This window comes from Cucumis melo, chromosome 12, assembly GCF_025177605.1.
Source record: "Cucumis melo cultivar AY chromosome 12, USDA_Cmelo_AY_1.0, whole genome shotgun sequence".
Lineage (NCBI taxonomy): Eukaryota > Viridiplantae > Streptophyta > Magnoliopsida > Cucurbitales > Cucurbitaceae > Cucumis > Cucumis melo.
Genome location: NC_066868.1, coordinates 5,543,642 through 5,567,236, shown reverse-complemented (window position 1 = coordinate 5,567,236; position 23,595 = coordinate 5,543,642). Strand labels below are relative to the sequence as shown.

The 23,595-nt window shown below is 31.9% G+C and overlaps 2 protein-coding genes across 4 annotated transcripts; one reads left to right on the top strand and one right to left on the bottom strand.

The window, feature by feature from the left end:
• The first annotated feature begins 324 nt into the window (after positions 1-324).
• LOC103502622 (dof zinc finger protein DOF2.1-like) lies at positions 325-2,233 on the top strand. The gene is made up of 2 exons (XM_008466626.3): positions 325-636; positions 1,097-2,233. Exons 1-2 carry the CDS (start codon positions 607-609, stop codon positions 2,003-2,005), a joined length of 939 nt encoding a protein of 312 aa, XP_008464848.2. The 5' UTR covers positions 325-606; the 3' UTR covers positions 2,006-2,233.
• Positions 2,234-17,074: 14,841 nt separating this feature from the next.
• LOC103501623 (interactor of constitutive active ROPs 3-like) lies at positions 17,075-23,241 on the bottom strand. 3 transcript variants are annotated; one of them, XM_008465266.3, is made up of 5 exons: positions 23,014-23,223; positions 22,156-22,254; positions 21,083-21,177; positions 19,664-19,841; positions 17,075-18,823 (listed from the first exon to the last, which is right to left on the bottom strand). In XM_008465266.3, the coding sequence occupies exons 3-5, from the start codon at positions 21,100-21,102 to the stop codon at positions 17,177-17,179; spliced, it is 1,845 nt and encodes a 614-aa protein (XP_008463488.1). In that variant the 5' UTR covers positions 21,103-21,177; positions 22,156-22,254; positions 23,014-23,223; the 3' UTR covers positions 17,075-17,176. The 3 variants fall into 3 exon arrangements, with proteins under 3 accessions (XP_008463488.1, XP_008463472.1, XP_008463458.1); XM_008465250.3 differs by lacking the exon at positions 22,156-22,254 and having other exon boundaries at positions 23,014-23,241; XM_008465236.3 differs by lacking the exons at positions 22,156-22,254; positions 23,014-23,223 and adding an exon at positions 21,858-22,148.
• Positions 23,242-23,595: the final 354 nt, after the last annotated feature.

Sequence of the window (23,595 nt, the reverse complement as noted above, 5' to 3'; positions counted from 1 at the left end):
CACAACTCAACTCAAATTAATTAATTACCACCACCTTTCTTCTTTTTCTTTTTTTTTTTTTTAAATAAATTTTGATTTTTAATATCATTACTTTTTATGCAAAATTAATATATATATATATATATAATAGTAAAAACCCAACACTAATTTTGTATTCAAAATATTTTACGTATTTCGAAAAATATTTGTTAATCACTACTTGTGATTAACATTTAAGTGTGTTGTACAAAGCTAGAGGGGAGTTTTTTTCTTTTTTTTTTCTTTCCAATTTTGTAACTTAAATTATTGTTTTCTTATGTTTAGAAGCCAACACCAACAACAACCACAATCCCTCTCATCATTACTCTCTCTCTCTCTCTCTCTCTCTCTCTCTCTCTCTCTCTCTCTCTCTCTCTCCCTCTTCTAAATTGTTCCATTGGGATTATTGTTGCTTTATATATTAACCCATCTCCCCTTCTTCTTTCTTCCTCACTTCTCATCACTTTCCTTTACCCTCTCTTTCTCTCTCTCTTTCTCTCTCTCTCTCTCTCCTTCTTCTTCTTCTTCTTTCTACACACTTCAATATCAAAAAATCTTCTGTTTTGTTGTTTTTGTTTCACTTCAACAATGGATCTTCCCACTGCCCAACATCATCAGGTAATTTATTACAACTCCATCACACACATATATATATCACCCTTTTTCATTATTATGGTTCTTCTCTTCATCTCTTTCTTTAATCTCCCTCTTTCATGATTTATGGTTTCTTCTTCTTCTCTCTCGCTTCTGTTCTAATATTCGAATGTTTCAGAAAAATTTATGCTTGTTTTGTCGTAAACTTTGTAGTTTGATTATTATATTTCTTGAAGAAAAGAAAACAAGTTTTTGAAAGTTTTCAGTTTAGTTTTAATCATGTCAATAGAAAGAGTGGATGACAATTACAAATAGATAACTTACTGGTAGAAGAAGAAGTAAGTGTTTATAAGCGTTTTTTTAATCCAGGATTTCAAACCTCTGAGCATAATTTGGGATGAAAGGGAAAGGAAAAATGGGATTTTTTTTTTGGGTTTGAAATTATCTGTACTAATTATGTAGATATGATGATGATTTATGATAGGAAATGGAAACAAATTCAGTGGAGAACATGATGGTATGTCAAAACTCAAAAGATCATCAAACTAGAAAGGCAAGACCACAGCCAGAACAAGCGTTGAAATGTCCAAGATGTGACTCGACAAACACCAAATTTTGTTACTACAACAACTACAGCCTATCTCAACCAAGATACTTTTGCAAATCCTGCCGCCGTTACTGGACACAAGGTGGTACCCTCCGCAATGTTCCAGTTGGTGGAGGTTGCCGTAAAAACAAAAGATCATCATCATCCTCATCCTCCTCAGCTTCCTCTAAAAAATCCCAAGACCATCCCTTCGGTGCCTCCACCGCCCTACCCGGCCAATTGTCCTACGATCACCAAGCTCATGATCTCAGTCTCGCATTCGCTAGGCTTCACAAAAACTCCTGTTCAAATGGGGCCGTTCCCACATTCAACGACTTCGATTTCTCCATTTTGGGAATGCCAAACGGCGACCTTTTGAACGGCGGCGGCTTTCCCTATAATTCTCAAAGCTTGTATTATGGAAATGACAACAACATGGGAGGAATGGAAAGTAATGGCGATCAAATGAGATTACAGCCGTACGATCACGATCATCATCATCATCATCATCATCATAATCAGCAATACAGCAATGCTACAACAACAGCAGTAACAGTGACGACGATGAAGCAAGAGCTATTTGGAGGACGAGAAATCAACGGAGGTGACCAAAGTAAAATCCTTTGGGGATACCCAAATTGGCAAATGAACAATAACAATAACAACGTAATAGATTCAAACACAACGACAACGACGATGATGGCAGCAATGGATTTCGATTCGGGTTCAGCTCGAGAAAGTTGGAACAACAATGCCTTCACTAATACTTCTTCTTGGCATGGCCTTCTCAATAGTCCTCTCATGTAATTCCCCTTACCTTCTTTAAAATTATTGTGTGTTCATTTTTTTTTTTCTTTACTTAGAAACTAATTAGGAAAGAGCCCCTCCCCCCCCATAGAATATGATTTTAATTTCAAGGTTTAATGTGTTTTTTTTTTTCTTTTTCTTTTTTGGGATTAAGTTTTGTACTAAAAGAGAGGTGGTTCATTTGAATCATTTCACATGTGTTATTAGTTAATTTAATTTTGGTTATAATTGTTTTCTTAATTATAATTAATTAACTTGGATTGATCTTGCCGACCATTATTGGTGGCCTTTGAGATGGCTATCGACAATGAGAGTGATATTTCTTAGGTAATTTGTTGTTTAGTCAGCAGTTTCGCCTTTGAAGTATCATATCTATTTGTTTTCTTTTCCCTTTCTCTATAAATATCTGCTACATATTGTTTAATTAATTAAACAGTAGATATGATATTTCTCCATGCAAATCATTATAACAAAAAAGAAAAGAAAAGGTTTAAAATGTGAATTCTAGATTTTAATTTTTTTTTTTTTAATCTTACAAAGTTCTATTTTCATCTCTACTTTTGTTGGAAAATCGAAAGCAAAGTTACAAACGACTACTTCAATTAAAAAATATAGATAGTTTAACTTCGTACTATGGTAAAAAAGAAAAAAAAAAAAAAAGAAAAAAGGTGAAACGTTTATGGTAGGTTTTCAACAATTTGCATTGTTACTACGTTGAAAATCTTTATTTTTAGTTTTCAAAATTTAATTAAGGTTCTATGTTTTTGCTAACCTAATAAAAGTTTAAACTAAAAAAGCATTCACGAATCACGGGACGGGATGTTGGATGACTCTTTTTCTTTTTTGTTCTTGTCCTTCTTCTATACCATTTCTTGTGTTTCTATAAAAATTATTTTTCGTTTAATTCCACAAGGATCTTGAGGTGGAGCTTCTGCCAAAAATTAGTAGGGTAAAGTTGGAATTTCCCAATTTAATTACTTTTTAAGAAAACATAAAGATTAAAAAAAAAAAAAAAATCTTTCAGAAAATTCTCTTAGATGAAGTAAAATTAAATTTTCATATTAAGTTATTTAATTAACTATACGAATAAGAGTTGAAAATAGTTCAAATTATTGTATGATGATTACCCATATGCTAATAATGTGGGGAGTGAGAAATACATTGTCCATCCCCATTTGATGGGGTGGATAAAATAGAAGAGTTGATATTTAGATTGATAAGTCGTTATTTAATTTGATTAATATAGTATGAATATGGTTAAGTATATATAGATCAGAGCAATACTGATAATATAACAAAACCACTTTATTGCTAAAATATTCTTTCATCACATGTCCACACATATCTATGTGTGTGTATATGTTTAAAGTAACTCCATACATTTAATAAATATAATAAATAATAGAAGAAAAATACTAACCAAAATTAATATTACTTTTTAAAAGTTGCAGGATTGAGAGAGACAGAAATCAAAATCAAAATTATATATCAGAGAAAAATGAGTGTTTGTGTTATCTTTACACTATATATATACTCTACATTCATCATACAATATTATTTTGTTGAAAAATTAGTTCTCGTAACTTTATTTTATTACCTATTGTCTCTGAATAAAAAATGAAAATATTTTGTCTATTCATAAGTTAAAGAAGTTGGGATCGATATTACTGAACATCTTTAATAAATAGTCATAAAACAATAAAAAGAATGTCATGCATTTAGTCCGATATGAATAAGAAATACTTATAACAATATCTCTAATTCAGTTAAAAACTAAAAACAACATAATAATTATTAATTTAGATAATTTTTTTCTGTAAATTTTGTGATTTACAACAAATATTCACTAGGATATCAATACTCTGCTGATGTATTATGAAACATTGAAAATTAGTGGTGTATGTTTTGATATCGAAATTTGGTATCAATTTTGAAATTTTAAATTTTAAATTGATTGACCGATTTAATTACAGGTTTGTTCTCTTTCGTGATTGAGGTTGGTTTGAATATTTACAGAACTAATATTAGTTGATTCAATGACGATTTAGTAGAAAAACTGACTCCGACATATGTCGGAAAGCTTGGATGATGTGTGTATATATGTTATGGTTAATTGAGTAAGCAAAAATGGAAGTTAGTAAGAAAGAAAATGCATTGGGATTTAGAGTAGTAGTTGGCATGAGCAGCAATTTCGGTATGGATTTTGCTTTAACTCTCTCTCTCTCCCTCAGAGACAAAATCCAACTCAAGATTTGGTCATCCTCAGTTTGTCAGTCAGAACAAATTAATTAATATAAATACAAAAATAATAAATATGTAATGAATAATAATAATAATAATAATAATAATTAAAGGATGAATATTCCAATAATTGGGCACACTGCAAATTGGTGCTTTTCATAACAATGAATGAATAAACAAAGGAAACGTCCACACTGATGTGGTAATTCTTTTTTGTTTAATTTTAATTTACTGAATATCTCGATAGATGAGAATTAACATTTTTATTTACTCACTGCTCTCAACTCAATGGTTTCACCTCTTCTTTAACTTTTTTTTTTTTTTTTTTTTTTTTTTTTTTTTTATATATATAATCCATTTCAAATACAAAATATACTTTCACTTTCTTAATACAATATGTATATTAATTAAATAAATAATTATAAATCACTCTTATAAATAATAATTTAATCTCTAAGTGTAACGGTTTGGTTTTTGAACTTTTCATTTTATAAGAGTTTACCCTCTAAACTTTACTAGATAACAATTTAGTCTTTGTGTTTTAAAATTTGCAACAAAATTTAGTACCTAGAATTTAAAACTCAATAGTTTTTAAAAATACAATGTCTGTATCATAAAATATTAAAAACTAATTGACATTGAATTTTGATAAACTTTATTTACATTGAAAACTAAATTGTTACAAGTATAAAAGATTTAAAAGTTCAAAGACTAAATTGTTACATACAAACATTTAGGAACTTATTTGATAAAAAATTAAAAATATAGAAACTAAATGGTTAAATATTAAAGTTTATAGGAATTAAAATTGTTACTTGGTAGGAATTAGAAAATTTAAACAAAGCAAAATTTTAAACTTTAAATATATTATATATAACATAACATTTATTTATTAGATATTTTTTTTTTCAAAAGGCGTCAATCTTTTTCATTGTTGTATGAATTGTGAATCTAATTAATGATAATGACAAAAATGATACCTTTTCATGAACTAATGTAAAAGAATTAGTGACACAAACATTTTCTTTAAAAGAAAATAAAAACATGTATGAAAATCCAAATCACACCCATCACAATTAAACTATCTTCGTTTTTATTTTTATAACGATATTCATTTTTTTTAATAACATAAAATAATCGTTTTCAAATATAACAAAATGAACTCAAATATTTAAAAGAAATAACAAAATTTTAAAATCTATTAATAATAACAAACACGAATATAAGTTAATAAATTTTGAGAAAATATAATTTTGAGAGAGTATGAATACCCTTTTAAAAACATTAATTCTAGGTACTTTTTTCCCTTTATCTAAAAGCATGTTCATAAATTCTTCCAAAATATTATTTTGAGAGAGAAGTGCTTTTGGTTATGAACTCCAAAATTACATAGTTTTAAATGTTGATTTAGACCATCATGAAATGAATTATTATTATATACAAATTTACTAATATTTAATTTAAAATACATTTTAATTAAGTAGCTAAATTTTGCAATCTTCCACACAATTCTCAAAGTTTTCTAAAGCCCAATTTTACAAATTTAGTGCTAAAATGATTACATTATGCACTAATTTTACTTTAATTTTGGTAATTTGAGGGACAAATTAAATAGCCACCTTTTTTCATATTCATCAAAATCTCTTTACTTTACTTTACTTTACTTTACTTTTCTCAGAAAAATTAACTAATTTTTTCAAGATTTATCATCATTTGCTTTCATCCAAACTCACATGAGACCTAAAGTTTCTTATGATATTCTCTATATTTTTGTAACTTAGAGTTACTCCCAAATGAATTTTCCTATTCTTTTCCTTCTATGTTTTTCTTAATATAATATGATTACCATATCAAATTCAACAATCTTTTCATTTCATATGTTTTTTGGGATTTAATTTCTTAAATATTCAAATGAAATATATATTTCATAGCTTTATTTTGTCGTTATTATTTATGAAAATTAAAAACACTTGATTTACTAATAGATCTTGTTTTGATGACATGAATATAGTATATTTTATTAGGTTAATCATTCCGTTTGTAAATTAATGGATAATTGTTATTAAGAATTATTTCATCTTCCTTAAATAACGAGTTGAATTATATCAATTGAATTAAACAAATAAAATAAGTTTTGAAAAATACTTTTTAAACTATTCAAAATTTAGTCCTAATTTTGATAACACTCCTGAAACAAAGCAACCCAAAGCAAATAAATCAAAATAGTTTTTACAAACATCAATTTAGCTAAGTTCTCGTTGGCTCTATGTTTATCCACTTTGTTATTCTTAATAATCTATATATAGATCTACAAGGTACAAAATTAAAGGTTTATGAAGTTTTATTATAGCTAAATAAAATTTAGTTTTATATCTAATAAATTGAATAATTACTAAAAATTTCAAAATTGTTACGTATTAAATAGAGAAAATTCAGAAACCTATATACGTTATATACCAAATTGAAAGTTGGTTTAATTAAATCAATAATTTATTGTTATTACTTAAGTGGATTAACAATCTATTTCCAATTTTTAAAATATAAAATACTTTAATTCACAAGACCACATATTGAAAACTTGTTTGAAAATGTTAATCAAATTTACTAATAAAGGCATGAAAATTGTTAGTGAAATGATGGGAAAGTATGGATGAGAGAGATGGTCAAATTTAATTAACATAAAATTAAATTACATTTTGATTGCAATTTATTAAGACGTAAATTTCGCAAATGAATGGAATTCAGATTAGAATAATTAGATGAACGAAATAATTAACTTAAAATGTGGGAATTAATTATTAGAATAATTTCGATGGTCAAACCTCAAAGATCTCAGCTTTTTGTCGTAAATGAGAACTAAATCTAAGAAATAGTGATGTTTTTGTGTTTTATTCCAAACATAAGAAACCTCCAATGTTGACATTTTAACCTAATTGTCTCCAACCAATTTATATTCTTTGTCTCCCTTCAATTCAATTTAATGTTTCTTTTCAATTTTATATTTTCTTTTTATGGATTGTTCAATAAGATTTTGTTTGCCTAACTTATACAAAGTGTCCTTAAAGTTAAAAAATATTTTTCAACTTTTAATAAAGGGTCATTTTTAAAAAATATAAGAAATCGATATTTATACTGTATATAGAATAGTTTTGAAAATGGAAAAAGTCCACCAAACCACAATGAAAAATATATACCAAAAATACTCCAGTCAACACGCAATTAATCAGTCACATGCACGCATGTAATTCTTCTTCTAAACAATTATGATACTCGATCGTGTAGAAAATGATACACGATCGTGTAATTTTTTTTTAACGATGGGAAAAATGCTTCAAATCTAAATGATAGTGTTGATCACGGTAAACGGTTGTGTTGACTATGGTAAGCGATCGTTTAGATCATGCCCACACAGTCGTGTAGTCCTTTTTAAATGATGGAAAAAAGACTTCAAATCTAAACGATCGTATTGACAATGTTAAATTATCGTGTTGATCATGATGACTAGGTAAGCGATCGTTTAAATCATATCAAATTGATATTTAAACAATCTTGATATTTTGGAAGAGAAACTGGAAGAAAGAAAGAGAAGACGAAGAAATAAAGAAAAAGAAGATGAATAAGAAATATAAGAAAGAAAATCTAGGAGAGAATTTGAAGAAATCTGGAAGAGAAGATAAAAAAATCATAAAAAATAAGAATAAATAGTAGTGACGAATCATCAGAAATGTCAAGGAAAAATCTGAAATTTATGAAAATATTTTACCGACTTCAAAGGTTTTTTTGTTTTTGTTACACGGACCATAAATATTTTGGTATTTTGTTACCTTTATGAAAATTAACCTTTAATAAAAATTTAAAAATAGTGTTACCGTCAATTTTAGAAGAAAACCATTAGTAATTTTAAGTTTGCTGATATTTAAAAAAATATCCCAAGTTTTTACGAGTTTCAAAATTGATCTTAAACTTAAAAATACTCTTAATATTAATATATATGAACATAAACCGTTAATACTCATTTAGAAAATATCATTTACTTTTAAAAGTTGCAATTAAGCGATTGTTTGTTTTGCAGGTTTTATTATGAGATTTCAAAAAGGTAAATTTTTATAAATATAAAAAATTACTAAAATATTTACGGCTCAGGTAACAAAACTTATAAAATTAGTCATTTTTAAAATATTTCAAGTTTTCCTTTCATCTTTCTTCTCCCCTTCATTGCAATTTTTTCTATCGTCTTTCTTTCTTTCCTCTTTTTTTTTTTTTCTGCTACAATTTCTTTCCATCGTCTTTCTTCTTTTCCTCCATCTTTTTTACGTTGTTTAGATGAGGGTAAACAAATTTAAAAGATCGTGTATAAAGAATCTTGAAAAAATCGTTTAGATTGAAGTAGTCAAATATAAACGATCGTGTAAAAAAAATAAACGATCGTATACCAAAAGAATTAAAAAAAATCATTTACCCAAATCTAAATGATCATGTACCAAAGAATCTTGAAAAAATAAACGATCGTGTAAATAAATCTAAACGATCGTGTACCAAATTTAAAAAAAAATGTTTAGATTTGGAATAGCAAAATCTAAACGATCATGTAGCCAAATCTAAACGACCAAATTTAATCGATCCTGTAACCGAATCTAAATGATCGTGTAACCAAATTAAACGATAGAATGGAAAAAATAAATCGTTTAAATTTGACTATCCAAATCTAAACAATCGTGTACCAAACAATTGTTGGAAGCGTTTGATGAACACCCCAAATAAATAATCACTGAATAAAATATTTGATAGAAAACAAAAAACTTTTTGGAAGACTTGTTGTGTGTATTCAACTCACACTTGGATGATTTAGATTACAACATTTCAATCCTATTTATAGGATTGTCATGAGAATAACTCATATCACAATTAAATACAACAAATTAAATTATACATTTAACTAAGGTGAAACTCTTACTAAATTAACTCTAACATTTTTAACTCACATCCTTCTCTAACTTACATAAATTAACTCACAAATAACTTATTTATTTAAAGCATGTTTAATTTTCAACATCCTCCCTTAAACATGTTTTTTTAAGAAAAACTCCAAGCAAAGTTCTTAAGTTGTTAAACACATTAACTTTAAGTGGCTTCGTAAAAATATCTGCAATTTGATCTTCAGTCTTCACATATTCAACTTGAACCTCCTTCCTTGAAATGCAATATCTGATGAAGTGAAATCTTGTATCAATGCGTTTGCTACTATCATGGAACACAGGATTCTTTGCTAAAGAAATTGTTGACTTATTGTCTACATGAATCACAGTTGGATCATCTTGCAAAATTCCAACTGTCTTTAACAAATTTCTTAACCAAACTGCATGACAAACACATGAAGCTGCAGCAACGTATTCTGCCTCACAATAGGTTGCTTCTTAAAACTCCATGTAAATGCAGTATTGTCAATGAAGAAAACATACCCACTAGTGCTCTTTTGATCATTAGTATCTCCAGCCCAGTCACTATCACAATAGCCTTCAAGCTTGAATTCTTTAGATGAAGAATAAAACAACCCATAGTCAAGCGTACCTTTGAGGTAACGAAGAATTCTCTTTGTCACTTTCAAATGAGTAGTTGTAGGAGATTCCACAAATCGACTCACCAATCCAACGCTGAAAAGAATATCTGGTCGTGTGCAAGTCAAATATCTCAAACTCCCAACCAAACTTTTGAAATATGAAGGATCAACATCATCTCCTTCTTCATGTTTGGACAGTTTGGTCCTAGTTTCAATCGGAGTTGCGACAGGCTTAGAATTCATCATATTGAACTTCTCTAGAATTTCTCTAGTATATCGTTCTTGAGAGATGAAAATTCCTTCCTCTGACTGCTTCACTTCAATGCCAAGATAATATGACATTAGCCCTATATCTGTCATTTCAAATTCTTGGGTCCTCGCCTTCTTGAGATCTTCAAACATACTTGCACAATTTCTTGTAAAAATTAAGTCATCCACGTACAAACAAACTACCAAAATATCTCCATGACCATTAACCTTAATATAAAGAGAATGTTCATAAGGACACCTCAAATACCCATTATCAAGGAAATATTTGTTGATTCTGCTATTCCACATTCTTGGTGCTTGTTTCAATCCATATAATGTCTTCTTCAATTTGAGAACTTTATACTCTTGGCCTTTCACAGAATAACCAGGAGGTTGTTCCAAGTAGACTTCTTCTTCTAGATATCCATTCAAAAATGCCGATTTGACATCCATCTGAAAGATCTTCCAATTATTTTGTGCAGCAAGAGCAATTAACAACCTTATAGTTTCCAAACGAGCAACGGGAGCAAATACTTCATCATAATCAATGCCTTTTCTTTGAGAATATCCTTTTTCAACTAATCTTGCTTTGTATCTCTCCACTTCTCCCTTTTTCATTTCTTTTTATCTTGAACACCCATTTGACACCTACTGCTTTCTTTCCATTTGGAAGAGTAGAAAGTTCCCACGTATCATTCTTTTTCATGGCTTTTATCTCTTCATCCATAGCAATCTTCCATTTGTCATTTTTCGAAGCTTCTTCAAAATTCAAAGGTTCACTGTCACCAAATAGACAAAAAAGAGTAAGGTTATTAAAACTTTGACTTAACTCTTCAGTTTCATCATATATGTCACGTAAGCTTCTCATGCCACGAGGCCCTTCACTTGAACTTGCAGATGGTGAAGATGTGCTTTGTTGTGGTGTGATTGGCGACGTTGGTGGAGAAGCAATGTCACTAGGCTCATCACGATCGTCAGGAAAAAAACAAAAATTTGTAATCTTCTGGTTCGTCATTTCAATTCCATGATGCTTCTTCATCAAACACAACATCTCTGCTTACGATCGTCTTCTTTGTAACAGGATTATAAAGCTTGTAGCCTTTTGAGTTTGCATCATAGCCAACAAACACATATTTCTCACTTTTATCATCAAGCTTACTACGCTTTTGATCAGGTATATGCGCATAAGCCATGCATCCAAATACTCTCAAATGACCAATGGATGGTTTTCTTCCTGTCCATACTTGTTGAGGAGTTTTGTTCCATAAGCTTCTAGTAGGAGAACGATTTGACAAGTACACTGCACACTCTACAGCTTGTGTCCAAAATTCTTTTGGCATCTTCTTGCACTTCAACATGCTTCGAGCCATGTTAAGTATTGTTCGATTCTTTCTTTCAACAACACCATTTTGTTGAGGAGTAAATGGAACTGTCATAGGTCGACGGACTCCATTTTCTACGCAAAAAGTTTTGAATTCATTTGAAGTGAATTCACCTCCCCTGTCTGATCTCAAAGCTTTAAATCTCTTGAACATGCCAAATACTTCTGATTTCTCCTTGACAAAGTAAACCCAAGTTTTTCGGCTAAAATCATCAATAAATAATAAGAAATAATTATTCTTACCAAAAGAACTTGGTTTGATCGGTCCACAAAGATCCGTGTGAACTAACTCCAATGATCTCCTTGCTCTCGAAGATGATTCTTGTGGAAAACTCTTCCTTGATTGTTTGCCATGAAAACAAACTTCACAAAGTTGATCTGGATGTTTGACATATGGCAACCCTTTCACCATGTTCTTCCTGGCTAATAATCTTAAGCCATCAAAGTTCAAATGCCCAAATCTCAAGTGCCAAATCCAATTGGGATCTTTCAAACATGACTTTAAACATTTAGCAACATCAGTTTGAATGTTTAATAAAAACATTCTATTTTTCGTCATTTGCACTTTAACAATAATTTTGTCATGATTATCTCTTATCAAAAGACTATAATCCTTCATCAAAATATTATAGCCTTTCTCTAAGAGTTGCCCCAAACTCAAAATGTTGTTCTTCATATTAGGCACATAATAAACATTAGAGATAAACTCATGCTTCCCATTCTTCAAATTGATCAAAATTTTACCTTTTCCTTTAACTGGAATTTTTGTGGCATCACCAAATACGATATCGCCACCAACAGATTCATCAAGTTCCGCGAACATTGATTTACTTCCACACATGTGATTGCTTGCACCACTATCGAGATACCATGCACTGTTTTCATATGTTTTCGCACCTTTGCATGCTAGAAACAATGAGGAATCACCGCTTTCTTCATTTTTCTCAACATAATTTGCATTTTCTTCAACTATATTTCTGCATTCCCAAGAATAATGGTCGAATTTATGACAATTATAACATTCAACCTGTCTTTTGTCATATCTCCTGTCATTATTTGATCTTTCCCCACTTGACCTCGAATAATGTTGTATTCCTCTACCTCTTGATGAATTTGAGTTTGAATTACTCTCATCAAATTTTCTTTGACCGTAGCTTCCTCGACCTCGACCTTTGAAATCACCACGTCCACGATTAACACCACGTCCTCGACCTCGATTTTCTTTTTCTAGGTTGCCTTCCTTGTCTTTTAATTTCAACTTCTGAAAAAGTTGCTCAGTCATCTGCTTGTTCTTCTTAAGAAGCTTATCTTCATGGGCTTGTAAAGAACCCATAAGTTGATCAATGGACATTGTACTCAAATCCTTTGATTCTTCAATAGCTACAACGATGAAATTAAATTTTTCATCCAATGAGCGAAGTATCTTTTCTACTACTTGCTCATCGCTTATTGCCTCACCAAATCTTTTGATTTCATTTACTACTGCTAGCAATCTTGAAGTATAATCTGAAACTGATTTAGACTCCTTCATATGTAATGATTCATAATCACCTCTCAATTTTTGAAGACGAACCTTCTTGACTCGATCTACTCCTTTATACGTATTCTCCAAAATTTGCTATGCTTGATATGCAGTAGTTGCTCCAGAAATTTTCTCAAAATTGTTATCATCAATGGCTTGATGAATGATGGTGAGAGCCTTTTGATCTTTTTTTCCTTGTATTTTGTAAAGCTTCTCATTGAGCTTGATTAAAAGCTGCATCACTTTCTGGTTCTTCATAACCATTACTAACAATGTCCCACACATCTTGTGAACCAAGTAGAGCTTTCATTCGAATACACCAACTACTATAATTTTCTTTCATAAGTCGAGGTATCTGGAAGGGAACTAAATTGTTGTTTGCCATTTGCAAAACCAATTTTTTGACTCCAAACCTGGCTCTGATACCACTTTGTTGGAAGCGTTTGATGAACACCCCAAATAAATAATCACCGAATAGAATATTTGATAGAAAACAAAAAACTTTTTGGAAGACTTGTTGTGTGTATTCAACTCACACTTGGATGATTTAGATTACAACATTTCAATCCTATTTATAGAATTGTCATGAGAATAACTCACATCCTTCTCTAACTTACATAAATTAACTCACATATAACTTATTTATTTAAAACATGTTTAATTTTTAACAACAATAGAAAATCTAAACGATCGTGTACCAAATATATTATGTGCGTTGTTGACGATGGGGTTGATGAAATATTTTTGTTATTTTTCATTTTTTGAATTTTTCTATACGGTGTAAATATTTTGCTACTTTGTTATATTTTTTTAAAACACCTCTTTCAAAAAGGTATTTAATAATTTTGATTGGTTCACAAAATTTAACTTATTAAAACCTATGATATTATCCTTACAAGAAATCAAAAGGTGTGGATGGTAATTTATTTTTCTTATCTTTGATCGGTGGAGGCTGTGATACAGCTCCGTCGAGAATTATGAAAATCATAAGTTGGAATGTTTGGGGGATGGGGACTCCCCAGACGTTCTGTCAGGTGTATGTTGCGTTGCGACGTTTTTTTTCTTCATGTTTTGTTTTTATTAGAGACCAAGTGTGTGAGTGCTGATGTAACGACCCAAACTCTTATACTGAGCTAAGGTCATTATTTAAAGATAAATAACAATTTGATACTTTCTTGAAAATTAAATTTTTTGTTACAATAAATTAAAATAACTGCTCGAAAAACACAAATTGGCAAAATCAGTAAGAATACAATGAAAACATGTGTCCTTGGGTTATATGAAATTTTAGGAAAATAAAAATAGATAAATAAAATAAAAATTTTAAAATAAAAAATATTGAAAATCAAATAATGAAAATTGGAAGCAAGACTGAGTTCCCATATGGCATGTACGAGCCCTTCTAATCGCTTGCCAGCTTTCCAGTTTCTCTACCTAAGCATGAAAACATCACACTGAATCTTCTGGTTGTCAGGGTATCTCATGTAATGGAATATGGTCTCCACAAAAGTAAATCACAATTCTGCCTTGGTGGGATCCTCCAAAGATCCATCAAAAGTCTGCAGCTTGTACTTCCTAAAATTTTGCAAATGTTTTACCTCAGCTGACAACTGATTCGACAGATTCTGAGGTGCAGTTGGAGCCTGAATAAGGGCTAACTATGTGAGACCCGTACCTAAATTATGAGGTTAAATTTTGGTTAAGTATGAAAAGCAGGCATTTTGAATGAAAGAATGTAGAGAAAAGTTAATTTTTGGCATTGAAGCAAGACTACGCAAAAAGAGGTTGGCAATTGAGTTAGTTTGTGAGAAGGGTTATGCGACAAGACTTTTGAAGGTTGAGTGTTAGTATGCGATTAAGGTTCTTAGCAATTTGACAGAGTAGGTGAGAAGGAGTAAGGAAGTTTCTTGGAAATTTCATAAGTTTACTTAATGGACCACATGTAGGAGTTTAAGCTAAGCGTGTTTAAGTTAAACATAAGATTCAAATATGTACCACTAAGAGTATGAGCTAGTGAGTTATTGAGAATTTAAGGATGACTAAGTTGATTTAAGACTAGTATAAATAGGGGTCATCAATCAGACTATTAAGGGTTGATTTTCTGAAAGGTTGAAGAGAAAAGCTAAGTGTTGAAGCCTGCTGGAGTGATTGAGGGAGAAGAAGAAGAAGAAAAGTATTTGGAGTCTGAGTTTCCAAGTTTGTAAGTGTGTTTCTTTCAAAGTGTTTATAAGATAAAAGCTTTCTTTAAAAGTTATTCTGATTTGAAATAATAATTTCAATACCAGTGTTTCCAACGAGATTTGAATAAAAGCTTATGTTATGTTTAAAGAATGATATATGTGTTTAAATGATTTATGAAATGGTGTGCACATAAAGAGTAAAGGGAACCATGTATAAAAGACGTGCATGGTGAAATGAATGGGACGATGCATAAAAGATGTGTACTGCGCTTCGACTTGAGAAACAAGAAACATATCAAGATCTCCTCAGATGCTGATGATGAGAAGGTCATCTCAGTAGTCTAAACACGAGATGAGGAGTTTTTGCGTAAAGAATGATTCAGGTTATTGGCGAAAGGAATGGTTGTTGACTAATGTGTGGTCATGTGAAATGTATGTTGGTGCAATTTGATTTGATTGTGTGAAAAGATATGTTTATACGATTTGATTTGAATAATGATGTTTATACGATTTGATTTGAATAATGATGTTTACGAAAGGTATTTCGTGAAAAGGATTTCTTAAAACCTCACTAAGTCTTTTGACTTATACTTTAAGTTTTACCTTAAGTAAGGAAAGGGTAAAAAGCTTGCTAGGCGAGAAGAACTGTCAAACGTTTAGCTTTAAAGTTTAAGTTTTGTAATCACCCAACTTAAGAAATAAAAGTTTGAGTTTGGTTACTTATGTTAAGTTGTTTATCGCCTTAAGCTTGTGTTTTAAGCTTAAGGTAACATGCTAGTCGATTAAGAAAAGTTTGAGGACCTCAAGCAGAGTTTCTTTGGCGTTCAACGTGTCAAAGATGCTCAAGGTCACACCGCGTCTCACATAGCGAGTTAGGATGCATGCAGGGCGAGGTGTGACAAGCTAGGTTGGCTGAAACTATGCCAATGCATCTGTCACAGTATCTCTAAATCTCTGCTCCTACTAGGTTGACATAGTAGCAAGGTCCGCATGGGTAATGGGTGCAACGGGGTTAGCAACTTGCACAACAGGCTGACCTTTAAGCTAATTACTCCCCGCTCCTCTGCCTCTCTGACCACTCTTTCAAGCACCTCTACGTGGCAGCATTTTTCCTAAATTCTACCACAAAAAATCATTCACAATTAAATCATAACATTCATATAATTCTAGTTTAATACAGGTAAGGTCATATGCATAATCACAATTATAAAATATACCGACGAGTGACGAAGGAGCATATAACAGTAGGGACAAAATCAAATACTCACATCGTAAGTCAGTTGGTGTAAAAGAGCCTATGATTAAAGACTCACATTGTAAATCATTTAACTCAACTTAAGTCATCCTGGAATCAAATATCACATAAAGTTCTACTTTTACTCAAGAATATACCATAATTAAAACATGCACTTTGTGACATGAATCATAGATTGGTGTGAGACTTCAAGTAAATGGTATATCATAAGTGTGTGTTTGAGTAGAATATTTTAGTTTTGATTATAATAGTGTATCTCAAATGCTATATTAAACTAGGTAGGAAATAATCGATAAAGAAGAAAGGAGAGAATAAATTGAAATCGTTGAGATTAAACAATATAAAAAATTATCTTTTATAAACAAACTGTTTTCTGTTTTCTATTTTCCTTTTAAGTTCCTAAATTATTTGCTTTGAAACTAACTAAATTAGCTTTTGATTAACGTTCATATTCTCTCGTCCCACATATTGAGTTAGAAAATTCTAAATTATCTTTTCTTCCAAAACTATGATGTTTTCAATTTTTACCCCACAAGCTCAGTTTCAATTCATGTTGTTCCAGAGTTTCCATTTATGAATACTTTCGACTTTCCCACTGCTCATTTTGCCAAAAATCAGAAGGTTTTCACTTTTGAGATTGCAGAAAAGAGAAGAGAAACCAACCAAACCAAACCCCTTGAAAGATGAGAAAAACAAACAGCATAGCATCATATTAAGAGTAAATACATCCTAAGAAAGCAATATGGTTTTCATAATACAAAGTCAGACATCCCAAGACCTTGACCTTCATTTCTGTTGTTTCTTCCACAGTACCCCTATCTTTTTTAGCACATTTCCATTTTTCTTTTTCAGCAAATCATCATCTATCTCTTCACAATAAGACCCATTAAACTTTCCTGCAGCTGAATCATAGCTGCTGTCTAATGATCCCGATCGGTCCATGAACTTCCCATTGTTTCCCGCAGACAGCATCGCTGCTGCTGCCTCTGCAGCCTTCCTCCACTGGTCCGACTGCACTCTCAACCGTCTCAACTCTGTTTCTATCTCGGCATTTGCAGCCTGAGCAGCTTCCAACTGTTCGGAAACTCGAGCGGCCCTCTTGTTGCTCTTGTCTGCTTCCTCCATCACAATTCCAAGTCTTATGAGAGCATCTTGTTCAGCAGCCGTTGCGTCCTCAACTTCAGTTGTCCCATTGCTTGCTTTTGCTCGGATCATTATCCTTTTGTTAATTTCGAGCTTTAGCATTTCATTTTCGTCTGAAATGCTACGATAATCTCTTTCCTTATCAGTGAGACTAGACTTCAATTCCGCAAGATGTTCCTTCAATTCCTTGATCTCCCTTTCGAGTTCATATTCCCTTTCGCTAGACAAGTTCTTCTGGATCTTCGCTTGTAATTGCTCATTCTCCTCTGAGATACCCTGTAATTCAGTCTCCTTATCCATCAAGTCAGCCTTTAACTCTTCGATATCTGCTTTGGATTTCTTCAATTCTTGCTCCAGATTAAACTCCCTAGAATTCATGTTGAATTTTATTTGCTCGACCTGTTCATAAGCCATCTTTATCTGAACTGAACTCTGAATTTGATCTTCATGGTATTTGGTCTCGGCCACTTCAAGGGCTGTTTTCAGTTGTTCGATCTCTGATTTGAGAGAACAAAGTTCTTCAATATGATCTTCTCCTCTCTTTTTATTGTTTTCAACTGGTGGATTTTGCAAAAGGTTACTGCTAGCATTAGCAACATCTGTTTCGAGTTTACCAACAAGTTTTTCTAATAAGTTAACACGTGCTTTTGACTCATCCAACTCTAAAGCAATAGCGTTGTAAGCCTTCTTTGCTTCCGTACCATCAAATCTGAGCTCCTCCACCCGTTTTTTGGCATCTTCAAGTTGTGCTAGAGTTTCTCTTGCAAGCAACTGAGCCTGAGCTTCAGATTCTCGACAGTTTTTCAATTCGTGTTCCATTCTTTCCACAAGACACAAAGTTTCTGCTAGTTTACTTCTCAAGCTATCGAGTTCATTATTTGCTGAATCTGCATGCTCGGTCTTTTTCGTTTCAGACTTAGCTACCATTTCAAGCTGGATCTTTAGCTGCTGAATCTCATTTACAGCAGAAGCCAATGCAGCATAGTCGAGTTTGTGCTGTTCTTGAATGGCCTCAAGCTCAGATTGCCAGGCTTGATCTCGGTCTTGCGAGATCTGTTGTAATTCTATAACACGAGCTTCTTCAGAAGCAGAGAGCTGAAGAACTAGTTTTTCAGACTCTTGAAGCTTTAAGGTCATGGCTACAAGTTGATTCTTGGCCTCCTCGGCATCTTGCTTGAATGCCTTCTTGCATGATTCAGATAAACATAACTGGTCCTTCACTATGGTCAGATCCTCTTGGAGCTGAGAAACCTGAGATTCCAACTCGGAAATCTTGCTCGGACGCTTTTTCTGAAGCAGCCAACAAGAAAAATAGGTCTTAGAAGTTTCAAAAATAACTTCTCAGGAAAAAACATCAGAGGCATTGAAGGACGTCCACCTCAAAAACAAAACATGGAACATGCCGTTCTGCGTAAAACTATAAACGAAGATCTATGGACAAAACCTGTTATATTAATCCTCATCAAAACAACCAGCCAGGAGAAGTCCATAGCTTGGGAAAGAAAAGGGAAATCGAATAGGAAGACAAAAAGGTGGGTTTGAGCAAATTAAACGGGAAAAAAGGATTTATAAGAGAAGGTCCTAATGGCTGAAGGCATTACAATTATGAAGGTTAAACACAAAGAAATAAAGTTCAACAAAAAAAGATCACACAGAAGTGCTCGCCAAATCATGTAATACAAGATTATACAACCACCAAAAAATTTTCAGGCAAGTACCCAACATTTATGACCTATTTAAAAAAGTTTGAAATAATAGAGCTTCTCTGAACAACTTTTAGGACTATGAAGTCACAATTCAAACTAATCTCAGCCAATGCCTCAATGAGGCAGCAAAATATTATTATGAGGATTAAATGAAAAAACTGGGATATCTTTTCAAAGGAAATAACATTTGGTGAAACCAGTGCATGAGAGAGTTTAACCATTCAATCAAAAGAAGGCTAGGAGTACTTAACTGTAATTACGTCACTTCACTTTCTAAAAGTATAAATTCCAAGAATTTGAATGCCAAATACTAATAATATTGGATATTTAGACTGTTCTACGTTTTAGGATAGATTATAGAGATTGAAGCACCATTCATAAGCTCAACTTTCAACCAAAACCAAAAGGTACAATTAAGATTTACCTCGACGCTTGCGGGGCTTCTAGGTGACTTTCGATCAATAACTTTAGGGCTTCGTTCTTTAATGATTCTATTATTTACTTGGTTAGAGGAGGAAGTAGAATCACACTCCAGTGCGGTTGGCCGAAGCTTCCGAGCAACTCGAGGAGAAGCCTTTTGAGGTGCTTCCGGCAAGGAATTTCTATGGACAAATGAAGTAATATGACGATAAGTTGAATAGACAAAAACTTAATACTATGTCTATCTACTTATCATCACATCAATCTAGAAATTATAAAAACAAAGATAGAAACAACAAGGCAAGTTGAATTACAATCGATGTGTATATAGAAAAGATTTTCCATGAAGTTATGCAATTGAAAACATGGAAAGGCAATCGCGATATCAACTCCCAGCAGTGCAAAAGGCATAATTTATTCTTAAATTTTATTTATTGGTTCATAATAACTGTTTATATACCACAATCTTCTGGCCTTTATTTTGTTCAAAAGGTTGAAACAAAATTCTCTAATTATAAATGATTTTGATGGTCTCATTCATAAAATTCTATGTCTTATAGATATACTTGTCCCTCAAATAATGTTTATTTAAGACAGGAATTATGGTAATTTTATCAAAATACTGTCATGTTTATGATCATCAATAACATAGCTTTCCACTGCTTTGGCCTCTGTATATCTATAAAACATAACAACTAAAGAAGGCGACATAACTTTTCCTACTCCATCACATAGAACTCAAATCCCTAAAATGAAGCCAGAAAGTTTATCCAGATGATGGTATAAGATGTATACCATACTAGGAAAAAAACAGTAACAATATTAATGGCAAAGGAAACACCAAGAAAATAGAACAAAAGGTCTTTGACGAAGGGTTTTGTTGACTGAGCACAGGTTCTGGTTACTTTCATAGGGCCAAATGAGAGTTTTATTTGTAGTCATAGTACAAATAGGAAAAAGTAATAAAAGTAATAGCGAAAAAGAGATTTCTAATTGTCACGAAGCATGCACCATCTACATTCATATGAACCCTAACTCAAAGACAAGGACATAAAATTTTTCATTACTCCACAAAAACAGTATCTAGAAATCAACAGAACATGGACATTAACTGACTTAAATAATAATACATCTATATGTATTCTATCATTTCAAATGTTAAACGTTTAGAAATTTCAAATATAGGGCACAGGCTAGGCTGAAAAGTACACAAACTCAAAATATGACTAATCAATTCTTCCTCTCACTTTAACAATAGAGTCAAGAGTGAGCCGGTGAAAACTGAAACTAGTCAACAACTACTTCTTCACATAAATTAGCCAAACAAAATGAATAGTACTAATGTATTGTTAAATAATATAGCTCAATTCTCTACATTTTGTTGAAGCAAAACACTAAAGGAAATGGTGAAGGTGAAAGTTACCTTGATTTAGGGGTCTGCATAGCTACCCTTTTGAAAATGAAGTAAATGAAAGCTTAGTCTGGTATCCCCCTTCAATGCTTCCTGACCCACCAAACCTGCAAGTGAAAATAAAAATTTAAAAATCACAACAGGGGAGGGTAGGAATCCAATGGAGGGACCTCAGGGAAATAAATGTAGTTCATGAACAGCATGTGGTCCTCATCATCACATTTGAAGCCACAATGGGAAAAGAAGTGACAGCATTAATTTCATACTTTATTACCCAAATAAAAATCTTACCTTGTAATGAATGCATACATTCACACATATCAAGCTACATTAAAGTGGAACAAGTGTTAAAGAAATAGTAAAAAATGAGAAAAATTGAAGGAGTTGTAAATGGACAAGTTTAAAAATTGTTTGTCTATTATGGAATAGGAAACGGTATAAAAAGAAAATTTTCATCGTTTTTAGCTACTCTCATGCCGTTCTTCTCAAAATCACTATCTTTTATAGGGACTCAAAATTACAACCCATTTATGAGAGTTTCATAGGTTGATCTAGTCTAGCAGTCATGGGGCAAATGAAAAAACCAAAAAGGCTAATAAGAAATATATCAACGAACTTTCCCTATTCCTATATAGAAGAAAGAAAAATATTTAAACCATGGTAGCAACGTACCTATCTAAAATTTAAAATCGTACGAGCTTCTTGGTAACTAAATGTAGTAGAGCCAAGCAATTGTTTCGAGAAATTACTTGGGTTAGAAAAAAGAAAAAAAGGGGGTATCGTTTACCTTATCACTTGTGTTATGCTCTGGTTGAAGGAGAGAGATTTAAGTTGATCATATCTCTAACATTTGAGGATATATGTGAACAAAAGCTTTGAGAAAAATTCATTTCTACAATCCAACTAAATTAAATCACCAAGACTTGAACAGTGACATTAGCAGTGCACTCAAGCATGCTCAAAAAGTAAAACCAAAACTCAGAAACACTGGAGAGAACCAGCAGTCATGATTGAGGTGAAGGAGACGAGTATTTCAAAAAGAAACTTAGTCGCTTCAAGTAAAGCACTGAAGAATAGTTTCTTACAATGGGACTTCTCATCAGTACATGTTCAATAATGGATGTCAAAATATGTTCCTCCAATTTGGCCGTGAAATAAGGGCAGGAGTAGGTACAAACAGTCCACTGCTTGGTTGACATTTAAACACAAACAAGCCGACAAAAAACCAATCAAGATTTTAATAGCCATCATAAAGGCTGTTAACTTTTTAATTACACCCAATTGTTACAAAAACATCACAAGTCCAACTCATGTCCCAAATAAAACTGCAGAAAAACCAACGATTTTCACAGATTCAAAAAGGTGGGGCTCCTCCCAGAGCTTCAAAGTACATGATCTAAAACAAATTTCCCAGAAAACAAACAGAAATAGTTCAAAATCAGGGTCAAAGCACAAAATAAAAAATGAAGAAAAGGGTCAAATCAAATCCCTAGCTAAAGCAAGTAATGAAGATGAAGAAAGGCAACAAGCAAATTTGTTTCACTTTTTACACAAAGGGGGTTATACATAAAGCACAAGAGAAAAGTAGTTCCAAGATTTAGTTTCACTTAGCAGAGTGGAAAAGACCAAAAGCCTGAGACCCCAGGAGTATAAAACACTTTACAGAAAACCCTTCACACACCAAACTAAATTCGTTGAGAAAGAACTAAAAAACCAAAATCAGCAAAGAAAAACGCTGAAACAGAAGAAGGGTCTGTTTTACTCTGTTTGGATGCCAGGAAAATCAGGTAAGAGAAACAAAACCAAGACAAATTGCCAAATGGGTGTTCAGAACAATGCAATAGGAGAAAAGGGTTGGGAAATGTGAAGCAAACAAGAAAAGAAACCCACCATTGAAACAGTAATGATGAACAGAATGCATTGTTAAAGAGAGAAATTGTTACCTGGTAGTAGAAAGAATAATGTCAGTGAGAATAAAGAGGAATTATGAGTAGTGGATAAACATTGAGCAGAGGTTGGCTGTTTGTTTGGCTAATCTTCAGCGTCTCCCAGTTATCGATGTTTGTTTCTATCCCTTTGGGGTTAATGGGCTAAAGAGAGAGAGAAGCAGAGAGTGCAGTTGTTGTTGTGTGGATTACCAATTTAGCGGCTTGTCGTTTTTGTTTAATAAATTCTAGTCTTCAAATATGGTGGTCGCCATATGATTATAGATCAAATATTAAATTCCTTCCATCTTTCCATTTCTCGTTTTAAATTATTGTTTACGTTTTGTGTATTTTCAAATGTCAAATTTTATTTCTATCATTTTATTTTAGTATTTTTTAAGTCATTTTTTATTAGAATGATTAAATAATAATAAAGAAATTTATGGTAAATCACCAAACTATTAAAAGAATATTTATAAATATTGTAAAACTTCACATTCATGGTTGTCATCCATTTCTTTTAAATTAATGTCATCGATAGATACTAATGTGATATCCATCAATTTCAGATTAATGTCAATTAATTTCTTTCATCAGTTT